Here is a 27,251-nt window from a genome sequence, read left to right as displayed (position 1 = left end):
TCTACAATGCAGAAGTATCTAGGATGTCAACAGTCACTCTTTTGCACAAATAAGGTGGACATCCTATTTCACAGAATCCCAGAATGAGTCAGCTTGGAAGGGACCACAGTGGATCACCAGGTCCCAGAGGGTCATCTCAGAGCACATGGCACAGGATTGTGTCCAGATGGTTCTGGAGTATCTCCAGTGAGGGAAGAGACTTCACATCCTCTCTGAGCAATCTGTTCTCTTTGCTGATTAAGACAAAAAACTTCTCTTCCTACCTGCTATTACCCCACCTACCTTCCTGGCACAAGTCTGGGGTAGAACTGAACATGCTTGGGGACAGTTATAGTAACATGTGGAGTTATGCAAACATTGTGTCTGAGAAGATTGACTTCTGCAATATAATTAGTACCTTCACAGCATGCCAGAGATAATACACAAGCTCCTAATCTTTCAGTATTTGATGTTTCAGCTACTGAGTGGAAGTAGATCAGATTTAATGAGTTAAAAATACTCAGCATCTCAGGTAATTAGGAGGATTAACAGCTTCCATTTTATATCCACTATGACTTCATATCCAATGAAGTTCTTTCACTATTGAAGATTTTATTTTAAGGACTAGAATGCCAAATAGATGTGCTCACCCAGTGTCAGTTCATGTCAAATGCCAGAGCAAAGAATGATTTTAATTGTATTAATACACTTCTCTGAAGAGCTCAGCTAATTTTCCACACCACATAAGAAAAAAATGGTGTTAGGCCTGCTATTAAAATATTTTTTTCTCCAGTCAAGTATAGAAGAGTGAAAAGAGACATAAAGAAGAAAATAGGAACTGAAGGATTTTAAGTTACAACTTAAGCAAAAAACCCCAACTTTTATTTTAAGACTTGAAATCAATTAAAAAACACTAACCAAACAAATAAAACTCTGACTGACCTGCAGGCAGCTTTATTAGCAACTCAGATGAGTGAGCATTGTTAATATTCATGAAGTTCAATAAAAGAGTTAAAATTATGTATCAGATATAGATTTTATTTGAAAGGTATGAGAGTTTTGATGCCTTTATGATATTTAAAATCCCTTTTCTGAAGGCATCAGGTTTGCTTCCACAGTGTTTTCAGTAATCAAACTTTTTGTAATCTTATGAAAAATATTTCCAGTATAAGTAAGAAATTAACTATTCCTTACAATTTTCAGACCCTCTCCAGAACTACAGGAATGCCACTTTTCCCTTGCTGTGAAAGGATCCAAGTCCATAATTCTAAAAGCAAAATCATCTTTCAGCCTGCTTCAGTAAGATGGAGAAAATTTCAAAGTTAAGGAACTGAATATCTAAATAACATCATAAATGTTGGTTTGTTTTTTTCCTTCTAATGACCTCTATATTTATTTAAATGGCTCCTTGAAAAAAAATCACAAAATCCAACAGATTCTCCTCTAACCTCTGAGATCAATGTAGGTAATCAGGCAGGGATGGCAGGGGAAGGATACAACTCATGGACAAGAAATAACAGGAGATTCAGGTGGGGAAGTCTTGTGCTTTCAGAAGCAAAACCAAGGAAACTAAATACAATTTTAAAGATACTGCATAGCTCAAAAGGGACTTGAAAACAGTTGATCCAAACACTGTTTGTAAGAGAAAGTGAAGTATGTAACAGAACTGCAGATTAGGGTAAGACAAAATGGTATGGAGAACCAGAATATTAAAAGGTTCTGAAGAATGCTAGAAAGGAAAATTCAAAGCCTCAGTCAAACTTTGACAAAGAAAAGAGAAAAGGCACCTTAGAGAGAAGTCAGATCATTTAAAAATGATCCTTCAATGTCAGTTTTAAAGTTCAGACAGGTTTATGGAGAAACCAAGGAGAGCTTTTCCATGCCAATCATGTTTGGGCAGAAGACCTTATTTAGTATCAAGGTGTCTCCAAAGGAAAGAACACTCTTAAACCAAGAAGAGATCTGTTGGGGCCAGTGCCAAACAGAGAGTACCCAGCTTTTTAGATATATGCTTGAATCTCTGAAGGAAATATTAGTTTTGTTTAACTGCTCATGCATATTTTCCTTTAATCCTAAATATCTTTATACTATTTATAATGTTTACAATGACAGTAATTTACAGTTAAACTACTGTTGGAAGGCAAGAGTATTTGACACTGCTGCATGTCTCCTTACTAGAAATCTGAATATAGTTATGCAGTGTAGCAAATTTAGCATAGAAACAGGTATTTTTAATTAGAATGAGCCTAAAATTCCCCATTCAGACTATACAGCTTACATGCCACATTTAGAACTAAAATTAAAAAGAAAAAAGATGCATCATACTCATTTCTTCCACACCAGAAACTGTACTTCTAAAGGGGGATGAGTTGGATGATTTATCCTCATACAGATGGTATTGCAGAAAACAGAAAGGTTTGGTTCTCTTTGGTTTTTGCTATGAGAACTGTTCACTAAAACCAGATTAACAAGTTTCAGATCTTTTCCACGAAATAATGGATTAAAACCATTAATGTAAAAATGAGAAAGAGACGTTTAAACAGCAAAATATAATCCTGACTAAAAATGTTTCATTAGAAGAAATATGCAATATAGAAGACTGAAAAGCAGTTGCACATGAGGTGAGATCAGTTGGTCAGTAAATCATTACATGTGAAAGACATTCTAGGTAGCACTGCTATTAAAAGAAGAATACAGTATTATAATAAACGCCATTAAAAATCCTTGGTTTCAAAAACAACAACTAAAACCACCTAGCACATGCAGATAACCAAACTAAGAGAAAAAGGGAAACCTGTCCCATTCTCCTCACCTTGTAAAAACCATGTAAATTTTGTTCCAAGACCCTGCATTTTAAGAATGGGGTTTCCTTTCTCTCAAAACATTGGATTGAGAATGACTTTTTAGCACAGGCAATACCTTAAACCATACCTTCTATTTCATATACCAGCTGAAATGAACTTACTTCACTTGGAAAAATTTCAGTGATTCAAGTTTGCTTCTAGTGACTTCTGCTGACCTATTTAATAAATATGTTGACTTACAGCAACAAAGATTTTTAAATACCTGTATGTACTACAGTTTTATCAGATTGAACATACTTTTCCAAATAAAATTTCCCAGATGAAAAATGATACTTACCTGCTCATTCATGCCACCATCTTTAAAAGAATATTGTAAACAGTTTTTATTCTCTGTGTGATATTCCTGATCTTCCTCAAAGCTACTTGTGTCTTCATCATCTGAGCTCATAGGGTCAGTGACTGCTTTGTAGTCATGACTAAAACTCTGTGGTTTTTGGTAACTGTGCTCACTTGTGATGTATGTTTCTTCCATCTTCTGGGGTATACTGGGTGGCTCTTTATGGTTTTGACTATGACACGTCCTTTCAGCTGGATTAACAGCATCCTGCAAAGTCACCAACTTTTTCTCTACCCCAACAGTTCTTTGTTCTTGTTCTTTTCTCATCCCTGAATAAGCCCAGAGATGAAGGTCTGGGTGATGCTTATTTCTGCAACGAAGGGGAGGAAAAAAAGCAAGTTATAGAGAACTTAGTGCACTTAGAGGACTAACTATTAAGCATCCAATTCTCCTAGATATTAACTACCATTATCAAACAAGAAGTATTCCTAGGTCATTCACCAAATTAAGATAAATCTAGAATGTCCTTTTAACACAAAATGTACCCAAAAAATCACCATTAATCCCAATAAAGCAGATCTGCTTGGGTGCTGAACACCTAGCTCCTGCTGAAGCTGAGGGTACTGCACATCTTGCACTTAAATTACTTAAAATATTATACAAGAAAGAATTTCAATGTGAGAGAAAAATGCAAATGGAATAATGGTAGTCTTTGCTACCTGAATATATTCAGCTGAAAAATAAAGCCTGGAGTGATACCTACTTCAGTATCCCAATCTTCAGCTGCAGTCCATGCAGTATTTCAGTTACCCCATAGACATCTGCCAGTAGATGATGTGTTGACACAATCTTTTTGGCATTAAGATGAGAGTAGTTCTCTTTCAAAAATGATAATCCACACATGTGTCCATTGTTTAGCCAGTCTTTGTCATAGAGATATTTGGCACTCCACCTCTGTCCTGGGGTGAGCAATAAAGAAATTGAGGGACATCTAAAGCAGAATTATGTTTACAACTAGAGTGCTATATTTATGTGCTGTACTTGCCTAAATATCTCCTCACTTCCATGAAAGGATGACTCAGGATTTTGCTAATAATATATATGAATTTAGTTTTTATGGATTAAGAAGAAAGTCAAAACTTATGAGAAAGAAAATCAGCCTGAAACCTCTAAATGGCATTTGAAATTAAAATCTAATCACCTTTTCAATCAAACTACATGATATTAAGATCTATGCTGTTATCAAAATAAAAATCACCAAAAAAATTTACATTGACATTTTATTTATCTAAGTAGTTCAACTTACTTTTTTTTAAAAAAAAAAAAGAAAGCCTAAGTTACCAAGAGAAATATTAGAGTGGATTTTATATGGATATATCCAAAACATCCAGTTTCTTTCTAAAAGACAAATGTTTTGCTTCAATACTGTAGTCAATATCTATTTATTAGAAGCCAAGAAAAGGCTTCAGGAAAAGCAGACATTTCAAAGTTATCTGACAGCAAAGCTCTTCCACTCCCTTTGAGGTGCCTTTCACCAGACTTGTAGAGAGGGTATTGATGTATGTGGGCCTCAGGTGCCCCTGCTATGTCTTAACCCAACCAGCAGGAATGAGGATTTAGCTAAGGCTTCTACAGTAGCTAAATAACTACTAAAAAACCCAAACAAATCCAAAAAAAAACCCATAACAAAACAAAACCAAAATGCCCACCCAAAACTAGAAAAGCATAGTGCTAATTATTGCAATGTTATCGTTTACAACAAGGCACCCAGACGGACTGACAATATCTTACAGTGGATTTCAAATCATAACTATCATCATAGACAGAACAAAGAACAGGTTGATGGAAGCCCTTCATACCTTTCAGGAGAATACCCTGTCTATCTCCTTTTTGCCCATTATCCCAATACACTTTAAAATACTGACATTGAGAATGACTTTTTTCTCCTGACATAGAAAGAAAAGAAGTAATGGTTAGGAAGGGAGAGAAGATAAAAATTAGGGACACAGACTCTGCATAGCAGGGGAAAACGAAGTACCTAACACAGTGCAGGGAAAGAGCACAAGACAAATTAGCTGGGTTTAGTAAGAAGAAGCTGGGCTGCTCAAAGAGACACCACACAGAATATCAGACAAGACTCTCTACCACCAGTTTTGATTCACAATGGGACATATGGAACCAGCTCTACTTTCCTAATATTTCATCTCAAAAATAGCTAATAAAAACTCTGCAATTTTCATATTTCACTTCTTAAATTTAGAATGTCAATAAATTTAAGGCTGTAGTCTCATTGCCCTTTTGAAACAGCTGGAGTGCTGGATATTTCACCAGAAGACAGGTATGTGCATTTGTATCAATTGTCAGAAGAAAAGAAAAAAAACTTACTTCCAAATTCTTAAGTTTTTCTCCATATAACTGTTAAGAAAAATGGGTTTATCACAGAATAATTTTTAAATCAACATCTTCCTAATCAAATGTATTCAGTTTAAAAGTAAAGTTTTCCTAGTTCTTATGAATTTGACCTAAGTATCTGAAATTCAACATATGCTGTTTGTGCACTATTGTTTACTATAAGATGGAATAGATTTTCTGTTTTTTAAATATTCAGTTCCACACTTTTACACAGTTCTGGGCTAATGCAAACATTATAAAATTGCAATTACTATGAAATGCCATTCACAGCATGTTTGAATGTACTGTGGTACTGAGTCCTTTTCCTCTAAGAAAATATTTAAATGAACAAATGTGATTCCAAGTATTAGCAAAACAGATCCCTGAACAAAAATGATTTCTTTAGAAAAGTTTTTCAGACTACGCTGACATAAAAAAGTGCTAAGGTTTGGGGGAAATTAGGTTTCAACAAGTAAAACAATGGCAACTGAGTTCATGGATAAGATTTAGCATAGCTGACCATGATGTTACTAACACAAAAGTAAGTTTCTGCTCAGAGCCAAACTTAGAATCACTTGCCCCAAAGAAGCATCACACGTTAACACAAAACAGACAAAGCTTGAACAATTTAAGCAAATTCATAACATCTTTGCTCAAAAATCCCAAGCAGGGCTGCAGATAAAGGTGGTTTATCCATACCTGGTGGATCTCTGCAGATGTAACAGATGTACTGCTCTGGAATGCTGTCCTCCAACAGTCCCATGCATACACTGTGCTGCCAACACAAGCATTCTTCACACTGACATCAGAAAAAAAACACAACAAAAGCAAAAACTAAAACTGAGACAAGTAGATGCAAAATCCAGAAGCTACTTCTTGAATCATCAAAATGCAGAGAACAGCACTTTAATTTAAATAGCTGGCTTGAGCAAGATCATTTTAGTTGGGCAATTTGTGTTTGGGTAGACAAAGACATCAAGCTAAAAAAGAGCTCTAGATCTGAAAGTTACCTCAACCACAAACTTCAGACTGGAGGAAAAAAAAAAAAGAAACTGAAGATGTAATATTAAATAGTATTTTATTGCAACATTCAGTATTTTAGCACCTACATATTTAGTAGTGAAACATAAGACAGGAGTATAATATTATAGTAAAGTAGAAAGATAATGTAATACATTACAGCATAACAGTGAAAAGTAGAAAACTCTTCAGTTTAATTATTTATATTTACAAAGCATCTCTCCAGTGCGCTAGAAAGATGTGCTTTTAATATCGCACCAATGGAAAATCTAAAAGAAAAAGAAAATTAAGAGAAAATGAAAGAGGAGAAACAAGAGAATAGGAGAGCAAAATAGAAGTGGTAAGACATGAGAGCCTAGAAACAGCAAACTGGTTGCTCTCAGTGAGACAAGCATGAAGAGGAAAAATCAGGCTGCCATTGGACTTCAAAAACAGGCAGGAGACTGCCTCTTATAAAGATACTTCCCTTTCTCAACTCTGTGCTTGCCAGTGTTTTAAATATCTGCTGGCTCACTGCTGAAAATCTCTCTTCTTTGCTTTGACATGCCTTTGAGCATCAACCTGCCCAAGACACTGAAGTCACCATTTCTCCTGTCACTACAGCTACCGTGTCCCCTCCTGTCTCAGAAGATTGTTACACCAGTCCATTTTTCCAATTGTTACCACAGCTGAACTGCTCAGTTCCTCCAACACAGCACAGACTGTTAGTCTGCTCCCCAAGACAGCCTGTGTGCCCTTCATTTCCAGGGCTCTGTCAGTTCCAGAACACTGAGTCCACTAACACATGACAGCCCTACTTGTTTCCTTTAAATCTTGACTAAAGAGCTCCATACTATCGGCTCGAACTGTATCACAGTAGCAGTTGAATACAAACCTGATTTTGAATGAGGGTAAAAAAACCAGAAGGTTCATGACCTTTTTAAAGTTGTTGACAACTGAGTTCTTCCTTACTGCTTTTTGCATCTGATTTAACCACTGCATTATAAATTGCTTGAGAAAAAATACTTCAAATTTCTCAAAGATGGGAAATACTCTCCTAACTGGAGTACAAAGTAATAAGCAGCAGTTGCAATCTGTCAACATCTGAATGCTGTGCAGACATGGAATACTCTTCTTCCCTTTTATCTATACCAACTTAAGATGTAAATTCTCAGCAGTTTCTAAAACCTGGTAGTGATACCCAGTGTGAGAAGTGCTGTTCTAAAGATGAAACACACATCACAGTATTGACAGTATTTAGTGTCTGCACAGGAGACACACTGCACACAGAGGAGGGACATTTACAGTGAGCAGAGAGGTTTCTACAAGTGGTACTGCAAAGCACAAGGGCCAAGCCAGGAGGGCTTGTAAAATCTGGATGGTCTGGGGAACAGAAGCAGAATGGTTTGTGTGTGGCCGAGGATACTTTATTCCAAATTTATCAGCTGGCTATAAAGAAAAAGGTTACTCAGCAATTTGTCCTATGTATCAAATTGCTAGAGAAACCCCATCCTAGAGGAACAGCTCTGCATCCACTGAACAGAGCCAAACCAAGTGCAGAACAAATAAATATTTTGTTCTTGTTCACTTATTTACAGCTCTCTACATAATTCCAGTCTGTGACACATCAAAAGGGCACCTTCACAAGCAAAACATTCACATGGAAAATGTAACTCCACACACCAAACTTCTTTACCTGAATCATAAAACCATTTTCTTCATCAAGTTCACAAATGCATCTAACAATTTCATTGATAGCATCATCTTCATCCTGAGACTCTTCAAAGTTGGTTGAATCAAAATCCTGATTGTATTCATCACCACTAAGTAACAAACTCTCTGTGGAAGAATCATCCAAGAACTCCACATCTGAAAGGTCTAATAGAAATAAATACATGTGAAACTGTGTGGAGAGACATAATAACTGAAAGAAATACAAGGAGCTTCGACAAGTAAAAATCTTAATCTGCACTAGCAACAAAAATCACTCTCAAACACACTGCTGATACATGAGATTTCAAGATGAATTCTGCAAAGTGCCTTTAATGTGCTCTCCTCAGATTCAGAGTATCAACACTTAACCAAAGCAAGTACAATGTAGAACAGCTTGAGGAGTGCAAGCTTTTTGATTTAAATAGATGAAGGATAAATCAGTCACCACATTTATAGTTACAATCCCAAACAAAAACCAAATTATTTCCCTTAAAATTCCCCTTCTTAACAAATTAAACCTACAAACTTAAATCTGCTGTTCATTCAACCTACTTTCTCCACTGAGGTCAACAGAGAGGATGGCTCTAGGGTACTGGTACGAGGTGTTCTTCTCTGAGAACATACTGCGCAGGGTCAGAGAGCTGCCCGAGGAGCGCGTCAACGGAGAGGAGCACCTGTCCAGGAATTCCACAGAGCTGTCTTCATAATCCGAGTAATCTGAAATGTTGAAAGAAAAGAAGTTGCTCTAACAAAAGTAAAATTTATAACAAATGTAAAAAAAAAAAAATGGTGTATAGATTTTACTCCAGCAGCATTATGTTGAAAAGCAAAGACTATCAATGCTGAGGTATCAGGATGATGAACCTGTAAGTAAGAAATGGCAAAAACTCTTTGTAACATTTTATTACAAAATTTCCAGTAAGAAACATAATCAAGTTTGATAGATAAGCATCACCATTTGTAACTCTGCCACCTCTGAATGTACAGAGGGGTAATTTTTCCTAGAATATTATGCAGTCTTCTTTCTCCACAATTCATCCTGCACCATCTGCTATCCTTAGAGATGCTGCTGGTGACTCTCTCATGCCTTAAGTCTGCTTGCAGCACTACCAGCATTGCTACTTAGAAGCAACCACAGACGACCCTGCCAGCTTAAGTGATAAAAGCTTGTCTGCACCCCTGCAGAGGAGCACAGGGAGCTCAAAGAAAATTGTCTTTGCATGTTCCCAGGCCCAGGTCAGGAGACATCAATGGGTCAACAGGTCCTGGGATGGGCTAGGGAGCATCCCAGAAGAGTATACATACACAGGCCAAGAGGAGGAGGATGAGCAGGCAAACAACAAACACCCCCTGGCCAGGCCCCTCTCAGACTTTCCCAGCAGTGCCATCACCACCATTGCATGAAACCCATCAGGATGTGTTACCCACAGCAGCTCTCTGGATCATCTTCTGGACTAAGGGCAGTTGCAGCCTGGGGGCTGCCAATGGGGGACACTATGGGATGTGGGGGAAAATAATTTTGGGTTTATGAATTACTATGAAATGTTTAGGGAAGAAAATAAAGGTAGGGATAATGGATGGACTGAAGTGATTTGGGGAAGAACAATTATGGGCAGAACACAGGAATAACAGGACAAAAAAGCTACATATGCATGAAGTCTTGTGGTCAGTACACTTGCCTGGCCATGCTCTGCATCCAGCCTGTGCTGGCAGAGGTTTTAAGTCTCTTTCCTTGGAGACATTGATAAGCTGTCTGGATAAAATCCTGGACAACCAGGACAAGGGGGTTGGACAACTGCACTTCCAGAGGTCTCTTCCAACCTCAACTATTCTGTAATTTTTATTAAACCTCATTTCAATCTCTTACCTGGGGAAGGGGCTCTCCATTCAGGGTTCATGTACATGCTCTGTGTGCCAGCAAATGGAGTAGCCCTGCAGGTCAAAGGGTCCACATGTCTGTGGTGCCAGCACTCAGAGACAGCAGTGACAACAGTGCCAGCCCCGTGCCAGGGGTCTCTGGTCACAGAGGCCCATGAGCTCATGCTGCAGCACCTGCAGCCAGTCCAAGTGTCTGATTGCTTGCATGGATCAGGCTGGACCAGGTGATGAGCAGGTGAAGTGGCCTAGGAGCAAGGGGTCAGTGGGTCTGCAAGGGCCAGCTCTGGGTGGAAGTGGCTCTCTAAGCAGGAGAGCTGGGGTGGGGGGCTCTGGGGACCCAGGGAGTCCTGGCCAACACTGGGAGCATGTGAGAATGCACATGGAAGTGAGACTGTCCGTCCTGCAGTGGGGCTGCTGCCCCATGAACTCATACCTGCAGGCACAGAAATTGGAAAGACTGGGATTCAGAGGAGCTACTGGGCAGTGTCTGAGCCCACCTGCTGCAGAAATCCCCACTGTACTTACACACCTCTGTATTATCTTCCTGCTCAGCCAGAGAGAGGAGCAGGGTGAGGCTGTCACAGCACACACACAAGCACAGACAACATCATGTGTTTCTGCCTTCTGGTCACACAGTGCTACTGACATTGACCTTGATAACCAGCATTGTATCTCTTCCTCTATCAAATTACTTGTAACACTCTCAAGAAACACATTACAAACACATTTGGCTGTCCCTAATCATGACTGGAGAGACTGTCCTAGGAAAGTAATTGCAAATCATTGAACAGTTAGGGCTGGAAGGGACCTTAAAGATCATCCTGTTCCCCCCCACCTTCTAGTAGACCAGGTTTTTCATCCACACTTTTAGAGGTCCATCCACACTGGCCTTCAACACTTCCCAGGATGGGACATTGACAAGTTCTCTGGGCAACCCATTCCAGTGGCTCACCACCCCACAGAGAAGAACTTCTTCTAAATATCTAAACTAATCTAGATCTACCCTCTTTCAGGTTAAAACTGCTACCCCTTGCCCTACCACCACACTCTCTATTCAGGAGCCCCTCCCAATCCTTTCTTTGGGTCTCCTGTAAGTACTAGAAGTCTGCTATATGATCTTTCCCCAGCATTCTCTTTTTCATAAGAGAGCCTAAAACAGACTCTTAGCCTCTCTCACAGGGGAAGTTTTCCACCCCTCTGATCATCATTGTGCCCTTCCTCTGGACCCACCTAAGCATGGCTTCAATCAGTAAGTAGGAGTAGCTACCCATTTACTACTCTGAAAAATTAGTACTTCAAACATAAGCAAGTGATCGGATTACTGCACTTCCACCCTTCTGTAGGAAGCATTCCTGCTCCCACCTATCACTACAGTTTTCCTGCTATGGGTTCCATAATATCCTTCTCTCCTAGATCACTGTTCATGAAGCCACCTTCCTCTTTACAGTCTCTGTCCACAGCACATCTCCAGCCTTTCCCAAGTGTATGCACTGTAGTCAGCTCCAAGAGCAGCAGAGTTGATTACCTCATGCTCCATGGCTTTCAGCCTCACTGCAACAGAGCAGCAGGAGTATCAGGCATTGCTACTTTCTGCTACACATGGGCTTAATGCAATCAGTAAGTCATGCACACACCTGGAGCACAAAACCAGTCCACAAAACCAGTCTTTGCTGGGGTTTCTGTTTTGTCTTAAAGTCTTGTTCAAAACTTACCTGGGGTACACAATGTACCTGCTCCCTCTTCTTAATTTGAAACAAAAGGAGAATGCCTCACACCTTTACACTTTTATCCATGCCTGGAGTAGAGTGACCTAGTCCTGGAGAGGGTCCTGTTTCTTTTGACAGATTGGCTTTTTCAGGCTTTTTCAGTCAGAGTCTACCAGAGTATTTCAAATTTTTTCCCCAGTTAAAAAAAGTCCAAATGGAATACGTTTGGATTGTTGAACCCAGATTTTCACAAGATGAATCTTTAAAGAATAAAACATTCAAGTTTTACCCAAATTGCTTTTTACATCTGGATTTAAGATTTCTATTTGTTGAGACATTGGGGATATTTTCTTCTCATATTTACAAACACTGGATAAGGCTCCTAGAAACTGGAACCTAATCATGGTACCTCTGCCAAGCTTCTAAGTTCCAAGACAAGCTGGCAAAAAGACCAAAGGAATAAAAAGATGAAAAAAAGAAAGAGAAAACCCCAGCCCACAACAGACCCCCTTTATGACCACAAGAAGATAAAACCAAAGAACAATACTGGACACACTTATCAGTATCTTCTTGCAAATACTTATATGCCTTCTCAGTGCAAGTAAGAAGCTCCCAATGATTTTTAAGTAGAATAAGCATTTGAGGTTTATAGCTTAAAATTATCTTACTCCAGTATATGGATGAAGAACTACACAAAACTTACAATATTGCAATTCACACTAAAGCACTGCATGATCTGGAAGCATTTTCATGGTATAGCACAAATTTTGGACAGGGAAACACATAATCCACAAAATATAATCCCCATTTGTCAAGGCAACAGACAAGGCTGTTACAACAGAGCTGCAAACCTCAACTGTGAAAGAGGGGGTGCATTGCATACAGCAAACCACTGGAATGTAGCAACTAACTAGACACTAGAATGATTTTACTGTCCAAGCAAAATAGGTATGACATGTATACAGAGCTTTCAATGAAGAATTTAAAGAGATGAAAACAACAAGCATATCTTTTTGAAGAAGGAAAAAAAACCCTGTGAAATATGTGTGTCTATCACATAGAGAGAGACAGGCTATAAATGCAAGGAAAAAAAGAAGTCCCGAGTGTCCTTTTCATATTTAAGGCTAAAAATTACTCTTGGACATTTCTAAAATTTTACATTCATATTGTTTACAAACAAGTTTTACTATCTAATGATAGAAATACACTGGGTGGTTTTACTTACATTAAAAACATATAAATTGAACTTACCATGCTGTTTTGATTTCTTCTTTTTTTTCTTCTTCTTTTTCTGTTTTGGTTTATGATCTTTTTCCTTCTTTTCCTTTTTCTCCTTTTCTTTTTCTTTCTTTTTACCTGAAATAAAAATTAAACAATTTAAAGCAGCTTAGCCTAAACAAGGCATTCAAAATCAAGTGCTTCAGTTGTCTAGTCAGATCAAAATGATTCAGTTAATTTACCTGACATCTTGGACACACCTCCTATCAATTGCTGGTATAATAGTTCAAAGAAATCTCATTTGACAAATAATATTTTATCATTTAAGTATTTCCAAGTAAGATATCAAGGCAGAAAAAATACAGCAACGTACACAAAATATTTAACATCACATAAATAGCTTATAACTTCTATTTTACTTACAGTTTATAACAAAAACATTTGGGCAAGAGAAAGAGCTTTCACAAGGGCAAAATTCCCAATTACAAAGGTTACATTGTCCTAGAAACACATATTAGGCCTACAGAAAGACACTTGAAGGAAATTTCAGTATCACAGTGCTGCTGTCAGCACTCTGCACTATACAGTGGCATCCTCACAGAAAACTGATTCTGACACATTTTTTATGCTGCAGTTCACTTTTAACCACTGTTGGTATATACAAGGACAAGTACTTTGACTTTGAAAGACTTTTTTTATACTGTTAATTCTCCCTAGACAAAATACACCCTACATTTTCACTCCACAATAACTTCTTAAGTTATCAGCAGGGAGAAAAATAACAAGGAAGTTAACTTGTTACAAAAAATAAGCCTGAAAGCCAGGATTGTTTCCCCCACACAAACTGGAGGAGTCTTATCTTCTTGGGGAATACAGAGACAAAGCTTTTACCTCCTGGAAAAACAAAGTAGAATCACTTCTCAATTCTTGCCAGTCCCTAATAACTTATTTTATTTTGAACACAGGATAAAAACAGAGTCCTCTTAATCTGTATTTTGTTTCATGAATCGCCACATGTTTTGCTAGTAACCCTTGTTTGCTGTTCTCATCTCAAATCTGACAGTACAATGGAGTAGCCAGTATTACTCATTCTACTAAGAAAAACCCCAATCAAATGAAAAACCAGAGGCAGTGGGCCTTTCATAGATACTTTAGGATCCTTCAAACTTCTTGCTATGGGCACTTTCATTTTATCTTATAAATTATTCTTCTGTTACAAAGCTGTCATATGCATAACAACTCTTTTTAGGCCCTTAACAAACAAAAACTGCAGCTGGGCCCAGGAAATATTTTATGCTTTTACATTTGCTCTTCAGAGACAGGAAGTATTAGAGAATTTTTCCTTTTTTTGTAAAAATAATATTGCTCTCCACATACCATATGCTGAAGAACTTTTCTCTTCCAGTTTTCCTTTTCTTTCCATTCTAGCTGCACCTGCAAATTGAAAAATGTAACACATAAGGCCAATGTCTGGCTGATGACCTAATTTCTTGTATAAGTCATTAGACTGTAAAAAATCCTAACAGCACACAATATTAAGAAACGTACAAACAAAACAATTATTTTTAATGTCATTTTACAATTATTTTTATTGTCTAAAGCACTGGAAACAAAAAGTATTGTAGTTTACCAACTTCTGAATGCTTGTCCTTCTCAATCACGTTCTTTAATATTTTCTCCTTCAGACTCTCAAAACATTTCTCCTTTATGGGCACAGAGCACTGTATCTCTGTCCCTTCAGAGCTCACTGATGTGGAAGACCTCTTTTTTTTACTATTCCCTTTGGGTAACTTGAGACTATTGGTTAAAGGCATTTCCAGATGCAAGGCATGTACATGGGACGAGGGTGCTGAAAACAAGAAGATGGATTTACTCGGCATTCCAGAAGGATTGCAGCCAGCCAGGGCTGGGTCAGATCACTGAAATGTCAATATTGCTCATACCATCATCACATTTAACAGGTCATTACTGCACATGAATGCCTGGACCTTAGTCTTACATACAAGACAATACATGCCACAGGAGGTTTATTCCTGTATTTTAGAATTTGCATTCACTTTTAAACTACCTCTACTGGTTAAAATGTACTTTTGCTGAGACTTTTAAGACTTTTTGTTTTCTTTTTTTTTCACTGTAATAGGAACCCATGACAAGAGTAATAGTTAAAGGTGCTGACACTGTCAGTATCATTTAAGTTAATGCTCCATTATGTTAACAAAGAAATTAAGCTCTGGTACAATATTTGTAGTCCAATGTATAAAATATTTCTGCTCATTGAATTTTTCATTGATTTTAATAATATTTAAATAATTCACTTTCTTTCATAAATCCACATTTAAATAACATGTAAAAGTACCATGACTTGTCAGAATTCAGCATCATATACTGACAATTCTCATCTTGTATTATTTAGAAAAGTATATTTAGTGAAATATTTAGTTGTTATTTTAGCTCTTTATCTGGTGCAAGTTAGGAAGTAATAAACTGTGAAAAAACAAAACTGAAATTGCAATTTTCACTGCTAATATTTATAATAATTTTAAAATAATCAAACTAGAATAAAAATTTTTTATAAAGAATATTATTGAAGTAATTCAAAACTCTCTATTACTGTGCCCATAACTATAGTTAGAGCTTCAAGATTCATCAAAATGTAATTAGGAAAGTCTAATTTTCATCAGACCCTTGGTCCATTTTAGGACCATGCCAAGGACATATTATACAAAACTGCAGCTCTGTAAAGGGCTCAGGTTTTTACATGCCAGATGTAAAATCCTGGAGGCACCAAGTTACCTTTGGTGTCTCTCAACAGAAGAGCCCAACAAAAGCATAAGCATGTAAAAAAACAAAAGTCCTGAAAAATACCAGCTATTGGCCAAAATACTGAAAAAGACAAAATATGGAGCTGATCTGGAATGCATTAAATAAGCAGCATTAAGATAATTTAGTAAATTCAGTCATAGAAAGATTCTGGGGAAAAGGCAAGAACATATCAAGCCTTCCCAACAGGGCCAGACCAACACAAATCTACTGGGATAGAACACAGCTGACACAACACCTGCTCCCACTGCTGAGCCTTCCTGGGAACACCCCACAATGCCACTAGTTGGAAAGCTGAAGGGCCAGCAAGAACAACAGAAATTGGTGCATCATCTCCCACAGCACTTTTCAACGCCAGGTGTCCCCAGCTGCAGGACAGCTCTGGGCTGTGTAACCCAGGCAGCAGCAGCTGCTCAGCTCTGTGTGCTGGCTCCTGCCACACAGCACGAGCTGCACAGCCACACCTGGGGCCACCTGAGTCTTTCCACTCACCTAAGACCATAATCCTTTTAAGAGTGATTCAGGCTCTTGCCTATGTCTGTATTTCAAGTGCATTTAGCTTACTGGAATACTTATCACTGACACGAAACACTATCCAAATTATTCCTTTCTTAGGTTTCCTAATTACCATTTGTCTCTGTTACAGGACTGAACTGCTCTGCCATCTGTAGAGCAATAAGTATATTTTAGCACATTAGTAAAAGAAAAAAGTGACACTTTCCCACATCATCATGCTATCAACGTCTTGTCTCATTTCTAAAAAGAGCTCAAAAGGATCACCCAAATGCACGTAATTCATTTAGGTCACTGCCATTTCGATGAAAAGATGTGAGAACACTCCATCCAAACAATCTCAAAAGTAAATTTAGTCTCAATGTTAGATGAATTAGTATTTAAACTTTATTATTGAGAAGAAATCCTGACCTGACATCCAAATATGATTTAATACCAACAGTCACAACACAACAAATTTCGGTATCTCAGTAATTTTCAACACAAGCACATCTGAAAAAGTGATTAGTAACTGCTTGAGGGAACACTTGTATTGGGCAGAAATCTCTCCAGTCAAGCAAATACCCATCTTACTGTCAGAACTCCCCAAATTGCCCTTCTATAGTAACTTGAAAATAGAAACTGCTATTATGCCTGTATCCATTGCAATGTTATTCTTGGCTTTTACTTTTCTTGATTGAAAATAATTTTAGATAGAGAATCTTAAATTCTCAAATCCTACATAAAGTGTGAAAGCTTGCGAAGTCTGCTTTTCAACTGTGCACTATGCCTTACACATAACCACAAAATTGGACAAGGTGGTCAGTCAGAAGGGCAAGTAACAAATACAATCAGGAAGTATAAGTTCCTACCTTTTTTATTTTTAACTGCTACTTTTAATTGCAATTTATTCCTCTTAAGGAGTCTAGCCAGCCACCTCCCACACAGTGAGAGTGGGAGGTCTGCAGTTAACACTCAGCACAGAGAAAGACGACCAGAGATTAGACTTGGTAAACTACTGATTTTGTCACCATTCCAGAATCAATTTTATCACTAGAAGACTGATTTCAGATTAAAAAAGAATGCAAACCACAGCATTCCCAGTCCACTTTATAATATGCTTCCAGTTCTACTTCTCCTGTTAGGGAACAAAGAAGTGACACAAGCCCCCTCATGCAAGGACAGGATGCTGTGCCACAAATACAATAGCACAACTGGGCTTGCAGTGGTACTGCTTATTGCAATTCATCAAGCTCAAATGAATTGTAGTAATCTGAAGCAATTTATTTTGTCGGTATTATTCTACTGGTATTCTATTTCATGGCTTTCCATGTTTAAAATAATATAAATATCACTATCTGCATTAATAAACAACCTAAATCATATTGCAATAGAAATATCAATCATGCTGCTCATGTTTAATTTAGTGCTTTGAATTTCCAGTGCATAGATCAATTTTATATTTCAACAGACTTTTAATTGCATATCACAGATTAACACTGGAGCCTGCCCAAAATGATGTCTTTAGGAAGAACAAGCCAATAAAACAGTTCTTGCTTGCCTCATGACCAGCCCAAACTGGGAACTTCAGGGCAGATATTAGAATGGCAGGCATTTAAATTAGGGAGTAAATTGGACTGTTAATAGATGGTTGAAGTAAAACAAACAGCCACAAAGTAACATGAGAAAGTAACAAGATGAACAGTTCATCCCTCTTAAGAGCAAGGTAAACCAGAAACACTGGCAGGAGTTTTTACAAAGCGATCAATCTCATTTTCCGAAAATTCTGTACATCAGCTGTTTCTTGTTCCTGCTGTAGTAAACTCTTACCAAGGAAATTATATAAAAGTATGCAATGTTTTTTTTTTCTTTTAGTCTTAAATTCAAATTTCTTCCATATAGTTAACCTAATGTTAACTATATGGAAGAACCCTCCCAGCAAAATCATCTGTTGGTGTTAGAATCGAAAATAACAGCTAGTGATAATATTGTTATAACAGCATTACAAATATTGTATTGTTAGATTAGAGAGTGTACCAATATTTTCCTTTTACTTAAACTTCAAAACCCAGATTGCTTGCTGAAATTATGTTTGCTCAATATTTAACAGTTAAAGTAACATAAATGGTGCAGGGTTACAGAGGCCAAGAGAAAAGATCACAAATTTAAAGAGAAGCACAACTACAGAAAGATCTGAACTTCATATATTCAGAATGACAAAACTACTGTACTTTGCAAGTATTCTGATTGACTGTGGATTTAAAATCTCTGAAATGCTAAGGTGATCAAATGCCAGTTATCTGCATTTTAAGTAATTTAGCAAATGAAAGCAAAGATTCTTAGTAATGTGTGTGCAGTATCAGGTGATCACAAGTAGGACCTCACAATAGTTTAGTAAAGCAGTACCTCAGTTCAATAACTAATGGGCGGTGTACAGGTCTCTACCAAAGTGCAAAGTACTTCCATGGAGCCTTTGGATTGAAGAAATTAACACAGAGCTTTTGTTTTGCCTCTACAGAATGTTAAGGTGTTAATTTTGAGCAATGATTTTGAATCTATGTGTTAACACTGTCAGTTACCATTTATTCATCTGCACTTCAGTGCACCTAGTCCTCTCCTCTGAAAACACCATGTCAATACCTTCTGAACAAAGTCACTAAAATGCATAATTTTTAACAACCCCAAATAATTTTTTCAATTGACTCAACTGATAGCCTCCATCAGAAATCACAGTGTGCAACATCACAAATCTCTGGTTTAAACCAGCTCAGCTGTGTTACAGAAGGGTCAGGGATCAGACCATGCTGTTAAAGGCTAAATACCATCGTGAGGTATCTCTGAAACTATTCACAGTTACCTACTTCAATGATTACAAAGACAGCAGGTCTAACTTAAGTGCACTTAACAGAATCTGTAGTGATGTCAAAATGTAGAACTCCAAATATGTCCAGGCTGTGTTAATAAATCTTAGCAGCAGAGACACCATAAAGAGATGCATATTTATAATAGATCTTTCAGATCAAGAAAACACAATTACAGAATAGTTTGGATTTTACACCAGAGTTCTCAATTTGTAATGGATAAGGTCACAATGCATACATTTAAACAATGAATGCAGTGTATTAAACTGCACTTAGATATTTCTGCATAAGGCAAATTAACTTTTCTCAATTATTTCAAGAATTGACAGGAATGAGAAAGGAAAGCTTTGGGCACCTCTCCTGTATCTATTTGCTTGCTTAAACAGATTGTTTAAACAGATAATGAAGAAAGTACTGATTAATAGAGTTGATCCTATTTATTTTCCTGAAACATGGAAGAATTTGGTGTAATTATGTGTGCTTCAGGAATGTGACTTGAGAATCTGTGCTGTTTCAAAGGCAAAACGATGCCTTCTAAAGCAGAGAACGGAACAAATTTATTCCATAGTGTAGACTAATTCCAGAGGTTTCAACCTGAACTTTAAATTTACATTTTTCTATTTCTTCTAAGACTATGAGGATAAACATGTTCCACCAGAGTAAGAAGACTGGGATGAACCCCAAACACATGAATTTTACTTATAGAGTCCTAGTGATACCACTGACAGAGGCAGATAGCTCCAAAACCTGCGATGACATCTGTGAATTAAAGATATCAAACAGCTTAGTTTAGTCTTTCAGGCCACGAAGTTGATACTCAAGAAGCTGTTGGGCTACATGCTGCAACCTACTGAAAACTTCCAACATTTGGACAAAAACTCAGTATGAAAGCTCAGGACACAGTTCCATTTATTGCATGATGGAAAACTGTAATACATGAAAATTAGGAACAAAACACATGAGCCTGGAAGGCAAAACTCAAAAGACAAGAAATGTACCTGGCAAATCAGTTCCTTTAGAGCTTATAACTCTTAAAATTATATAGATATGAAAAAAGGCTCATTAAGCTTTATATACAGTATAAATTCTGTTGTCTGGTAGAGGTTGCAAGCACTTCCAGCTTCCCACTATGGACTCAAGTAGTAACAAGAGACAATTTTATCATGGAATTTTTCCCTGACACAAACTGTGTGGACATGTCACATAATTCTGAGTCATTAAATAAAGATGGCTCTAAATGAAACTTACTCTTTCTTTTATTGCTTCACCTTTGGCCAAGACCAAGACCCAGCTCAACAAACATGTCCAAAGTGCATTCCTGAGTGCTGGCTTTAGAACCAGATCACTCTGCCCCGAGCCTGGCCCTTAACAGGAGCAGGCAACTTCCAGCATTACCAATTATACATAAAATGAGTTAGAAAATATATTAAAAAAGCCAGAAGTTAAATTTCTAGTAACTGAAATGAGTTTTACCAAACAGGAAACAGATGGCTGCTGGAAGCTGTTGATTTCTTTTATGATCTTGTTCAATGAGTGGGCAAATACAAAACTCCCAAAACCACTTCTCTTAGTGGCAAAAGACATGACATAAAAAAGACTTTTATAGAAGTAATTTTCCCAGGAATCTGTAATTCTGCTGCTATGCCATGTATCAATGAAGACTGTCACATGGTTTCACTCAAGTAATTAAGTAGTATTTTAATATTTTAAAAAGCTTAAGTGGTGGCTCACTAGAGATACTCATAACCCTTATTTTGACAAATTACTTTAAGAGATTCATAGATTAATAGACCAAGATACAGTTTAACTGTCATAATTCTATCTTTTAAGGTCATGCTGTTCTCCCTTACTATCAATCAGATTTATCAAAAACTTTCCAAGCATAATATAATAATTTGATTTTTCCCCCCCCTTCTTACTTTTCTGAACAATTTTCTCATGAAACAAAACAGAACAAAAAAAGGCTTTAAAATAATTCTTTCTTGGAAGCCAGTTAAAAATGGTATGATACCCACATACAAGTCTTAAAAAAAATTATATGGACACCTAGCATACACTGGATGAAAACAGCCCACTCTTAGGGTCTGCAAAGCACTGTGTAAATCCTTCCCCCAGTCTCTCAGTTACCTCTATCCAAGTGCTTCATGTAAACCACAGTAGTCAGCAAACTCTTACAAAGGGAGAGGCAGCCCAAAGCTGCACCACTGGGCTCTGTGCTGAGGGTGACCAAGTCTATATAAAAGTTATTGAGGATTTTTCAGAAATATTGCTAAGTAACATTTTGTAGCAAGTGAATGACAGAATTTCCGCTGCAAAAAGATGCAAAGCAGAGGAATACTGACTGTTTTTGAGAACACCATTATTTTAAAGCTGAAGCCACAAATTAGTATGTTAGTAAAGACTTCACTTTGTTAATTATTTTTATAACTTTTAGCAACAGCAAAAATATTTTTGAAATACTGCTCACTACATTCCACAGTCTCACATTCTCCTTAAATCGTGTTAGAAGTGCCAAAGCAGATCTAAGCCAGTGAAGACAAAGAATATGCAGATGAGTGGAGTCCAGAAGAGAGGCAGGTTTTTGAGTGTGCAGAAAAGAAAATAAAAAGCATCCCCTCTTTCTGTGGGATTGAATACACACACATTTTAACCCTACAGCTATAAATCTCTCTGGTTGTATACTGAATCTCTTTACCTGACGCTGTTGTAGCTACTCTTCCATCAGTTACTGCTTTGGAAGGAAGATATGCAATCATCTGAATATCTTCCTTGTCTTTACTGGAATATTCATTACGGAAAGTGGATTCTGCGGATAACGGTGCTGTAACTTCCGAACTACGGCTTAAATCAAGAGGGAGACATGGTCCACGCTTCTCAAGTGACACATGAGCAACATCAGGTACTACATAAAAGAAAAAATGTCATATTAAAAAAGACACATGGGTCCAACAATCAACAGTCTGGATTGCAGCGTTACATAACATAGGAACAGCAAACAGCTTTAGCTACATCAGTTCAAAATATCCCATTAGCTGAAAACCACGTAAGGTCTAACTTTTATGAGTCAATTTCTCTTGGGCAGTTCTTTATTAGATTAAGATACATTACCCTCCAATTTTGATGACTGTTGGTTTTGACCACTGATGGAGAACACTTTTCCATCAGTAACTGAAGAGGGAGAAGAAACTTTTTCTACAGAATCATCAGGCAAGGAGCAAGTGGCTAAACGCTGTGATCTTCTTCTCCGTTGGCTATGTTTGTAGGATCTAGGGGAATTCACTGGCTGTGATGGACCTAAAAAGAGATCTTTCAATGTTCATGAAGCAGAGAGATACACCATCATCTTACCGCAGCATTTGAGAGCTAAAGATGGGGAGTGCTTTTAATAGCTCTTATTTGCAAAGCTGGTAATCACAGCTAAACTAGCATAAGTAATTACAGAACTGTGACTACCAGGAGCAAATTCAGATTTATGCTCAAGACATGATTCTGGTTTTTGCTTATTATAAATTACTAGGGCACCTACTTCCCCACTGGTAAAGGTTGTTGTTTTGTGTATTTACAGTAAGCAACCCTCCCCATAAAACCCAGGCAGCAGGTTACTTATAATGGAAGGGGGGTAGTAGGATTTAACAACAAACAGAACAAATGATCACAATTAAAGATCTAAAAAGTCATGGATAGTTTTAACATACAACTTAAATAATTGAAAACAGTGTCTAATTTTATATTCCACCTCCTGCCTTCTGATAACCTGATATCAATACCCCAACTGAAAAATTCTAACACACACTGCCAATGCATGGCACAGTAAGAAGGCTCCAGAACTTAATGCTTAAAAAAACCCAAACAAATGGGGGAGGAGGACTGATATAGGTTAATATAGGCCTGATTCATTAAAAACAAAAAACCCACATTCCCCTACCTCTCTTCAGTATTACCCAGTTCCACAAAATTTTGCCTTAGAAAAACATTTAAGTTACTATTACACTGTAAATCACTGTTCTCTCCTTTTTGAAAGCAGTTTTTAGAGTCAGATATACAGATTTTAAAATTAAGACACAGCAAAACTAACTTTCCATTAGAGGCAGAAAAAAGTTGGAAGCCAAAGATTAAAGACAACACTAACAAGACCTAAGCTACTAAGTAACCAAGTTTTAAATTAACTGTTTTTAAAAAATATTGCTGCAGAGAAATCCAACTTAATCCAAAATAAAAGCATGCTTCAGGAAAGCTACTTACCATTGCTCTAGGGGTGGGGATGGAAGGCGTATTACAATATAGATGACTGCTAACATTTTGTGGGGACAAAATACAATTTTTACCAATATGTCCTGAATAAAGAAGGCTGAATTTGCACTCCTCCCTCTCCCACTCATTTAGTTATCTATGAGCAAAGATTAAAAAGAAACTTATCTCATAAGTGAAAATACAAAATCAAGGTTGAGGGGAATACATGATGCAGGTTGAGTCTTCCATCCTCAATCTCTATACTAAAGTGAAAAAAAAAAAGGAGCTTTTGACTTATTGAAACCTGCATTTATGTTAACCTTTGGCCTCAGCATTTGATATTCTTTAGGCAAAGAATCTGGCACTAAGTAACACTAAAAACCTAATGTAATCTCAAAAAAAAATCATAGAAATACCTTAATATTCACAAAAAATAGCATATTCAAGCATGCAGCATAAAGCTTTCCCTATTCTTCTGATAAACAGTATTTTCGTGCTTGGAAATCAGTTACACAGGTTAAGAAGCTGAACACCCATGGGATTTTTCTGGGACAAGGAAACACAATTTTTAACATTTCTCCATCACAGATCTTGAACCCATCTTCTCTTTCACATTGTGTTTGGAGGAAATATCACATAAGGTGATGAATGCCACAGCCAAGAGGTACAGAACATCAGCCTGGTGAAGGTGAAGCTTCTCAGAGAAGGAAAGGTCCACACCAAAGTGTATGTCTTTTCTTTTTAATGAATCAGGCCCTTTTCAGAAGGGAGGTTTGATTTTTCCTGTAGCACTGTTAATGCTAGTGTGGAGATTTAAGCTAGAGGGAAAGCCAACCCTTAAAAGTAATGACTCTATAAATATCAATATATTATTTAAATGTATTATTTCTCATAGAATATTTCAAATGCCTTATTATGTGACTTGACTTTTAAAATAGTGAGCTACCCCTAATTCTCCCACTTGGACATTTTATTTAAAGCAGATTCATTTTTAAAAGCAATAGCCATTTACAACCAAAGAAAATTTCTGTATATCTCTTAGAAGTAGTTACGGAATTTTTTTTAAAATGTCTGTGCTCACTAGTTTTATTTATCACAGCAGAAGGAAGCTGAGAGACCAGCGTCAAATCCTCGACTTGTATTAATTCTGGGGAAAGTGGTGATTTAGGGGGCTTTATACACCCGGAAGAATCTCCAGATTCTTGTTTGCATTTCTTGCTGCGAGCCTTTCCTGAAGACAAAGTTGAGGATAACAGTGCAGGTTTCTGAATGTTGGCAGAACTGCTAATATCAGCTTCATTTTTTTTCTGACTTTGTGGTTTAGGTGAAATCTCCTGAATAAATAATAAAAAATTGATACTTTTATTTCAGTTTCTTCGTTGTAGTTCTTGTATTCTATTTTGATCTTTTTAAAAACAATTTTAGTACTCAAACACATAATAAAGCAACATTATTTTAAGTACAAATGAAAACTATTTAAAATGCATCACATTAAATTCTGCTTTTTTTAAAGGAGCACTACCAATTTCTTTCAGTATTCAGAATACTCAATTCTTACTATTTGAAATACCTGAAAAAAACCTGAAAATAAAACATTTTTCCTCTATTCCCAATTTAAAAATGCAATTAAGTATTTTTAGTTTTCTCTTTCACCTTCCCTGTCAGTGCAGTCTCCAAGCAGATCCTGGAGAGCACCTGTTCCCAGCCAGAACACACACACTGATGCACCATCACAGAGCATCTCATGCTGGAAGGGACCCAGAAGGATCCTCATGTCCTCCTCCCTGCTCCTCACAGGGCTGCCTGCAGCTGAGTCATGATTGGGAGTGTTGTCCAGACACTCCTTGAACTCTGGAACTGCAAACAATCCTTCCTCAGGAAAACTGCAGCTCTAAACAAAGTTGCCAAGATTTTCCCTACACAGTCATTTTCCCAACCAGAGGCAAAACCCCCCCCCCCAAAACAAAAGGCAGTTCCTCAGGAAAACTATATTTAACAAGGATTTTGTATTTTTGAGAAACTGAAAAAGTTGATAATGCTCCTTTAAGGAATGTCTGAAACAATGAGAAATTTCCAATACTGAGCACACTCTCACACAACCCCTTTCAGTGCTGGGAGTCTGGATTTCACCACATTCTATGTTTGTGCAAACATGAAGAAATCACAGCTTCTAGCACCACAGGGTTAGACAGATTGCTAACTGTCAGGGGAAAACTGGCAGATGAAGAGTTAAAACAGTTTTTGAAGGAAAAGAAGTCAACATATAACATATCTTTCCAAATTCCTCAATTTTCATCCTTCTTCACACAAACAGTACTATTTTTAGACCATTAGCATGCATTGACAGACATTAGCACTTTAAATTTTTCACTGGAAGTTCTTCCTACATTACCAAAACTGTGCATGTGTTACAACTTGCCTAATAAGGCAATATCTGAATATAATTTCTTAGGCCTGTCTCCCTTCTCATCCCAGTTACATCATAGAGCATAGTAGCATCTAATAAAACCATAACTAACAACGCAGAGAGGTACTTCTAGAACGTGTGCACTACTTTATCCAAACTAGAACCATGGTGATTTGAGGGTATTATTGAGTTTTGTTATAAATTGCAGTTTTATTTTCCACTAGAACTTTCCATGTTCCAATGGAGGAAAACCAAAAAAAAACAAAGCAAACCAAAACCCCACAAATGCACATTCTATATCTGTAAAAGGGTGCCCCTGAATGCTACATGAATGGCTCGCTGGGAGTATCCTGTAAAGATGCAGTGCAAAACATCCCGTTCAGCAGACATCAGTTCTACCTTGCATAACTCCATTACACACATACTAAGTGCAGTTTATTCATTTAAATAAAATATTCCATGAACTGTAGAGTATACCTATGCTGGTTATGAGGTATTACCAGAAATTAATTAGAGTCGTAACTTGTAAATAAACAATTTTATTGTTCATCTTCACAGATGTGAAAGACATACTACAGCATCCATTACTTTCAAATTACAAAGTTATTTAAACAAGATTAAAAAAATTAAATTAAGATTTTGATAAGGTGCTTAACCTCTTAACAGGACAAATTAACATTAAAAACCTTAATGAATTAATGTTATCCATCTACTCAGGTCTTGGTCAAAAGGAAATATAACATGACATACCCTAATACAATTAAATAAACTACTGTATCTGCAACTAATCGTCTGAGGTTTTGGGTTTAAGACAACTGTAAACTAAAAATGTATAAATATAAACAAAAACTTGCATCAACAGAGTCAGTTTTCGGCTATTGGCCTGAATACTTCTACCATTATTCTGCATTACATTATTAAAAAAGCCTACAAGATATTTTATCCATTCAATTTTATAGCAGTAGCAGACAAAGCCTCTAAGGAATGTCAGCTTCACTATCAGAAAACCTTTTGGGGAGGGTTATAACTCGGCCATTTTAATTTCACTTTGCACAGGAACTCAGGGAAAAAAGCTTTAAGTTCAAAAAATTTCCTCCCCACAGTCAATCGTTTAAATGTTTGTGAGGTTTCTCGTTTTAGTTATACACAAAAGAATAGGACAATTTGGGATTTTAGATGCCTCTTTAAAAGAGCTTAACTATTATTTCCAAAAAATGAGGTTTTTCAGACCATTAGCATGTAAACAATGACAGAGACATCTTGTTTTTTATATCTGATCAATAAAACAGGAACAGCCGAGTTACTAAGTCTGAGAAATAACAAAAAGGTTATAGTAAATATGCACTGCAGTTTATAGTGTTGCATACACAGTCTATGTAAACCACAAAGTCCCATTCACCGCAATGGGATTCTGCA

General features: G+C 37.1%; 1 protein-coding gene across 9 annotated transcripts in view; it reads right to left on the bottom strand.

Annotated features, from left to right (window-relative positions):
• The window catches only part of PHF20L1 (PHD finger protein 20 like 1), a 57,385-nt gene that overhangs the window by 7,092 nt on the left and 23,042 nt on the right, over positions 1 to 27,251 (bottom strand). For 4 of the 9 annotated variants that reach the window (XM_071421829.1, XM_071421831.1, XM_071421832.1 and 1 more), the window contains 12 exons: positions 24,510 to 24,762; positions 22,307 to 22,492; positions 21,894 to 22,100; positions 14,656 to 14,874; positions 14,403 to 14,459; positions 13,059 to 13,163; positions 8,776 to 8,940; positions 8,207 to 8,388; positions 6,211 to 6,310; positions 4,980 to 5,066; positions 3,884 to 4,079; positions 3,121 to 3,490 (listed from right to left, as the gene is read on the bottom strand). In XM_071421829.1, coding sequence (XP_071277930.1) covers positions 3,121 to 3,490; positions 3,884 to 4,079; positions 4,980 to 5,066; positions 6,211 to 6,310; positions 8,207 to 8,388; positions 8,776 to 8,940; positions 13,059 to 13,163; positions 14,403 to 14,459; positions 14,656 to 14,874; positions 21,894 to 22,100; positions 22,307 to 22,492; positions 24,510 to 24,762 — 2,127 coding nt within the window. The remainder of the gene's footprint in view (positions 1 to 3,120; positions 3,491 to 3,883; positions 4,080 to 4,979; positions 5,067 to 6,210; positions 6,311 to 8,206; positions 8,389 to 8,775; positions 8,941 to 13,058; positions 13,164 to 14,402; positions 14,460 to 14,655; positions 14,875 to 21,893; positions 22,101 to 22,306; positions 22,493 to 24,509; positions 24,763 to 27,251) is intronic. The other 5 variants (XM_071421833.1, XM_071421837.1, XM_071421836.1 and 2 more) reach the window with 3 other exon arrangements.

This window comes from Agelaius tricolor, unplaced genomic scaffold (assembly GCF_023055355.1).
Source record: "Agelaius tricolor isolate 1412-34295 unplaced genomic scaffold, bAgeTri1.0.p SCAF_2, whole genome shotgun sequence".
Lineage (NCBI taxonomy): Eukaryota > Metazoa > Chordata > Aves > Passeriformes > Icteridae > Agelaius > Agelaius tricolor.
This window is presented reverse-complemented; position numbering and strand designations above follow the sequence as displayed.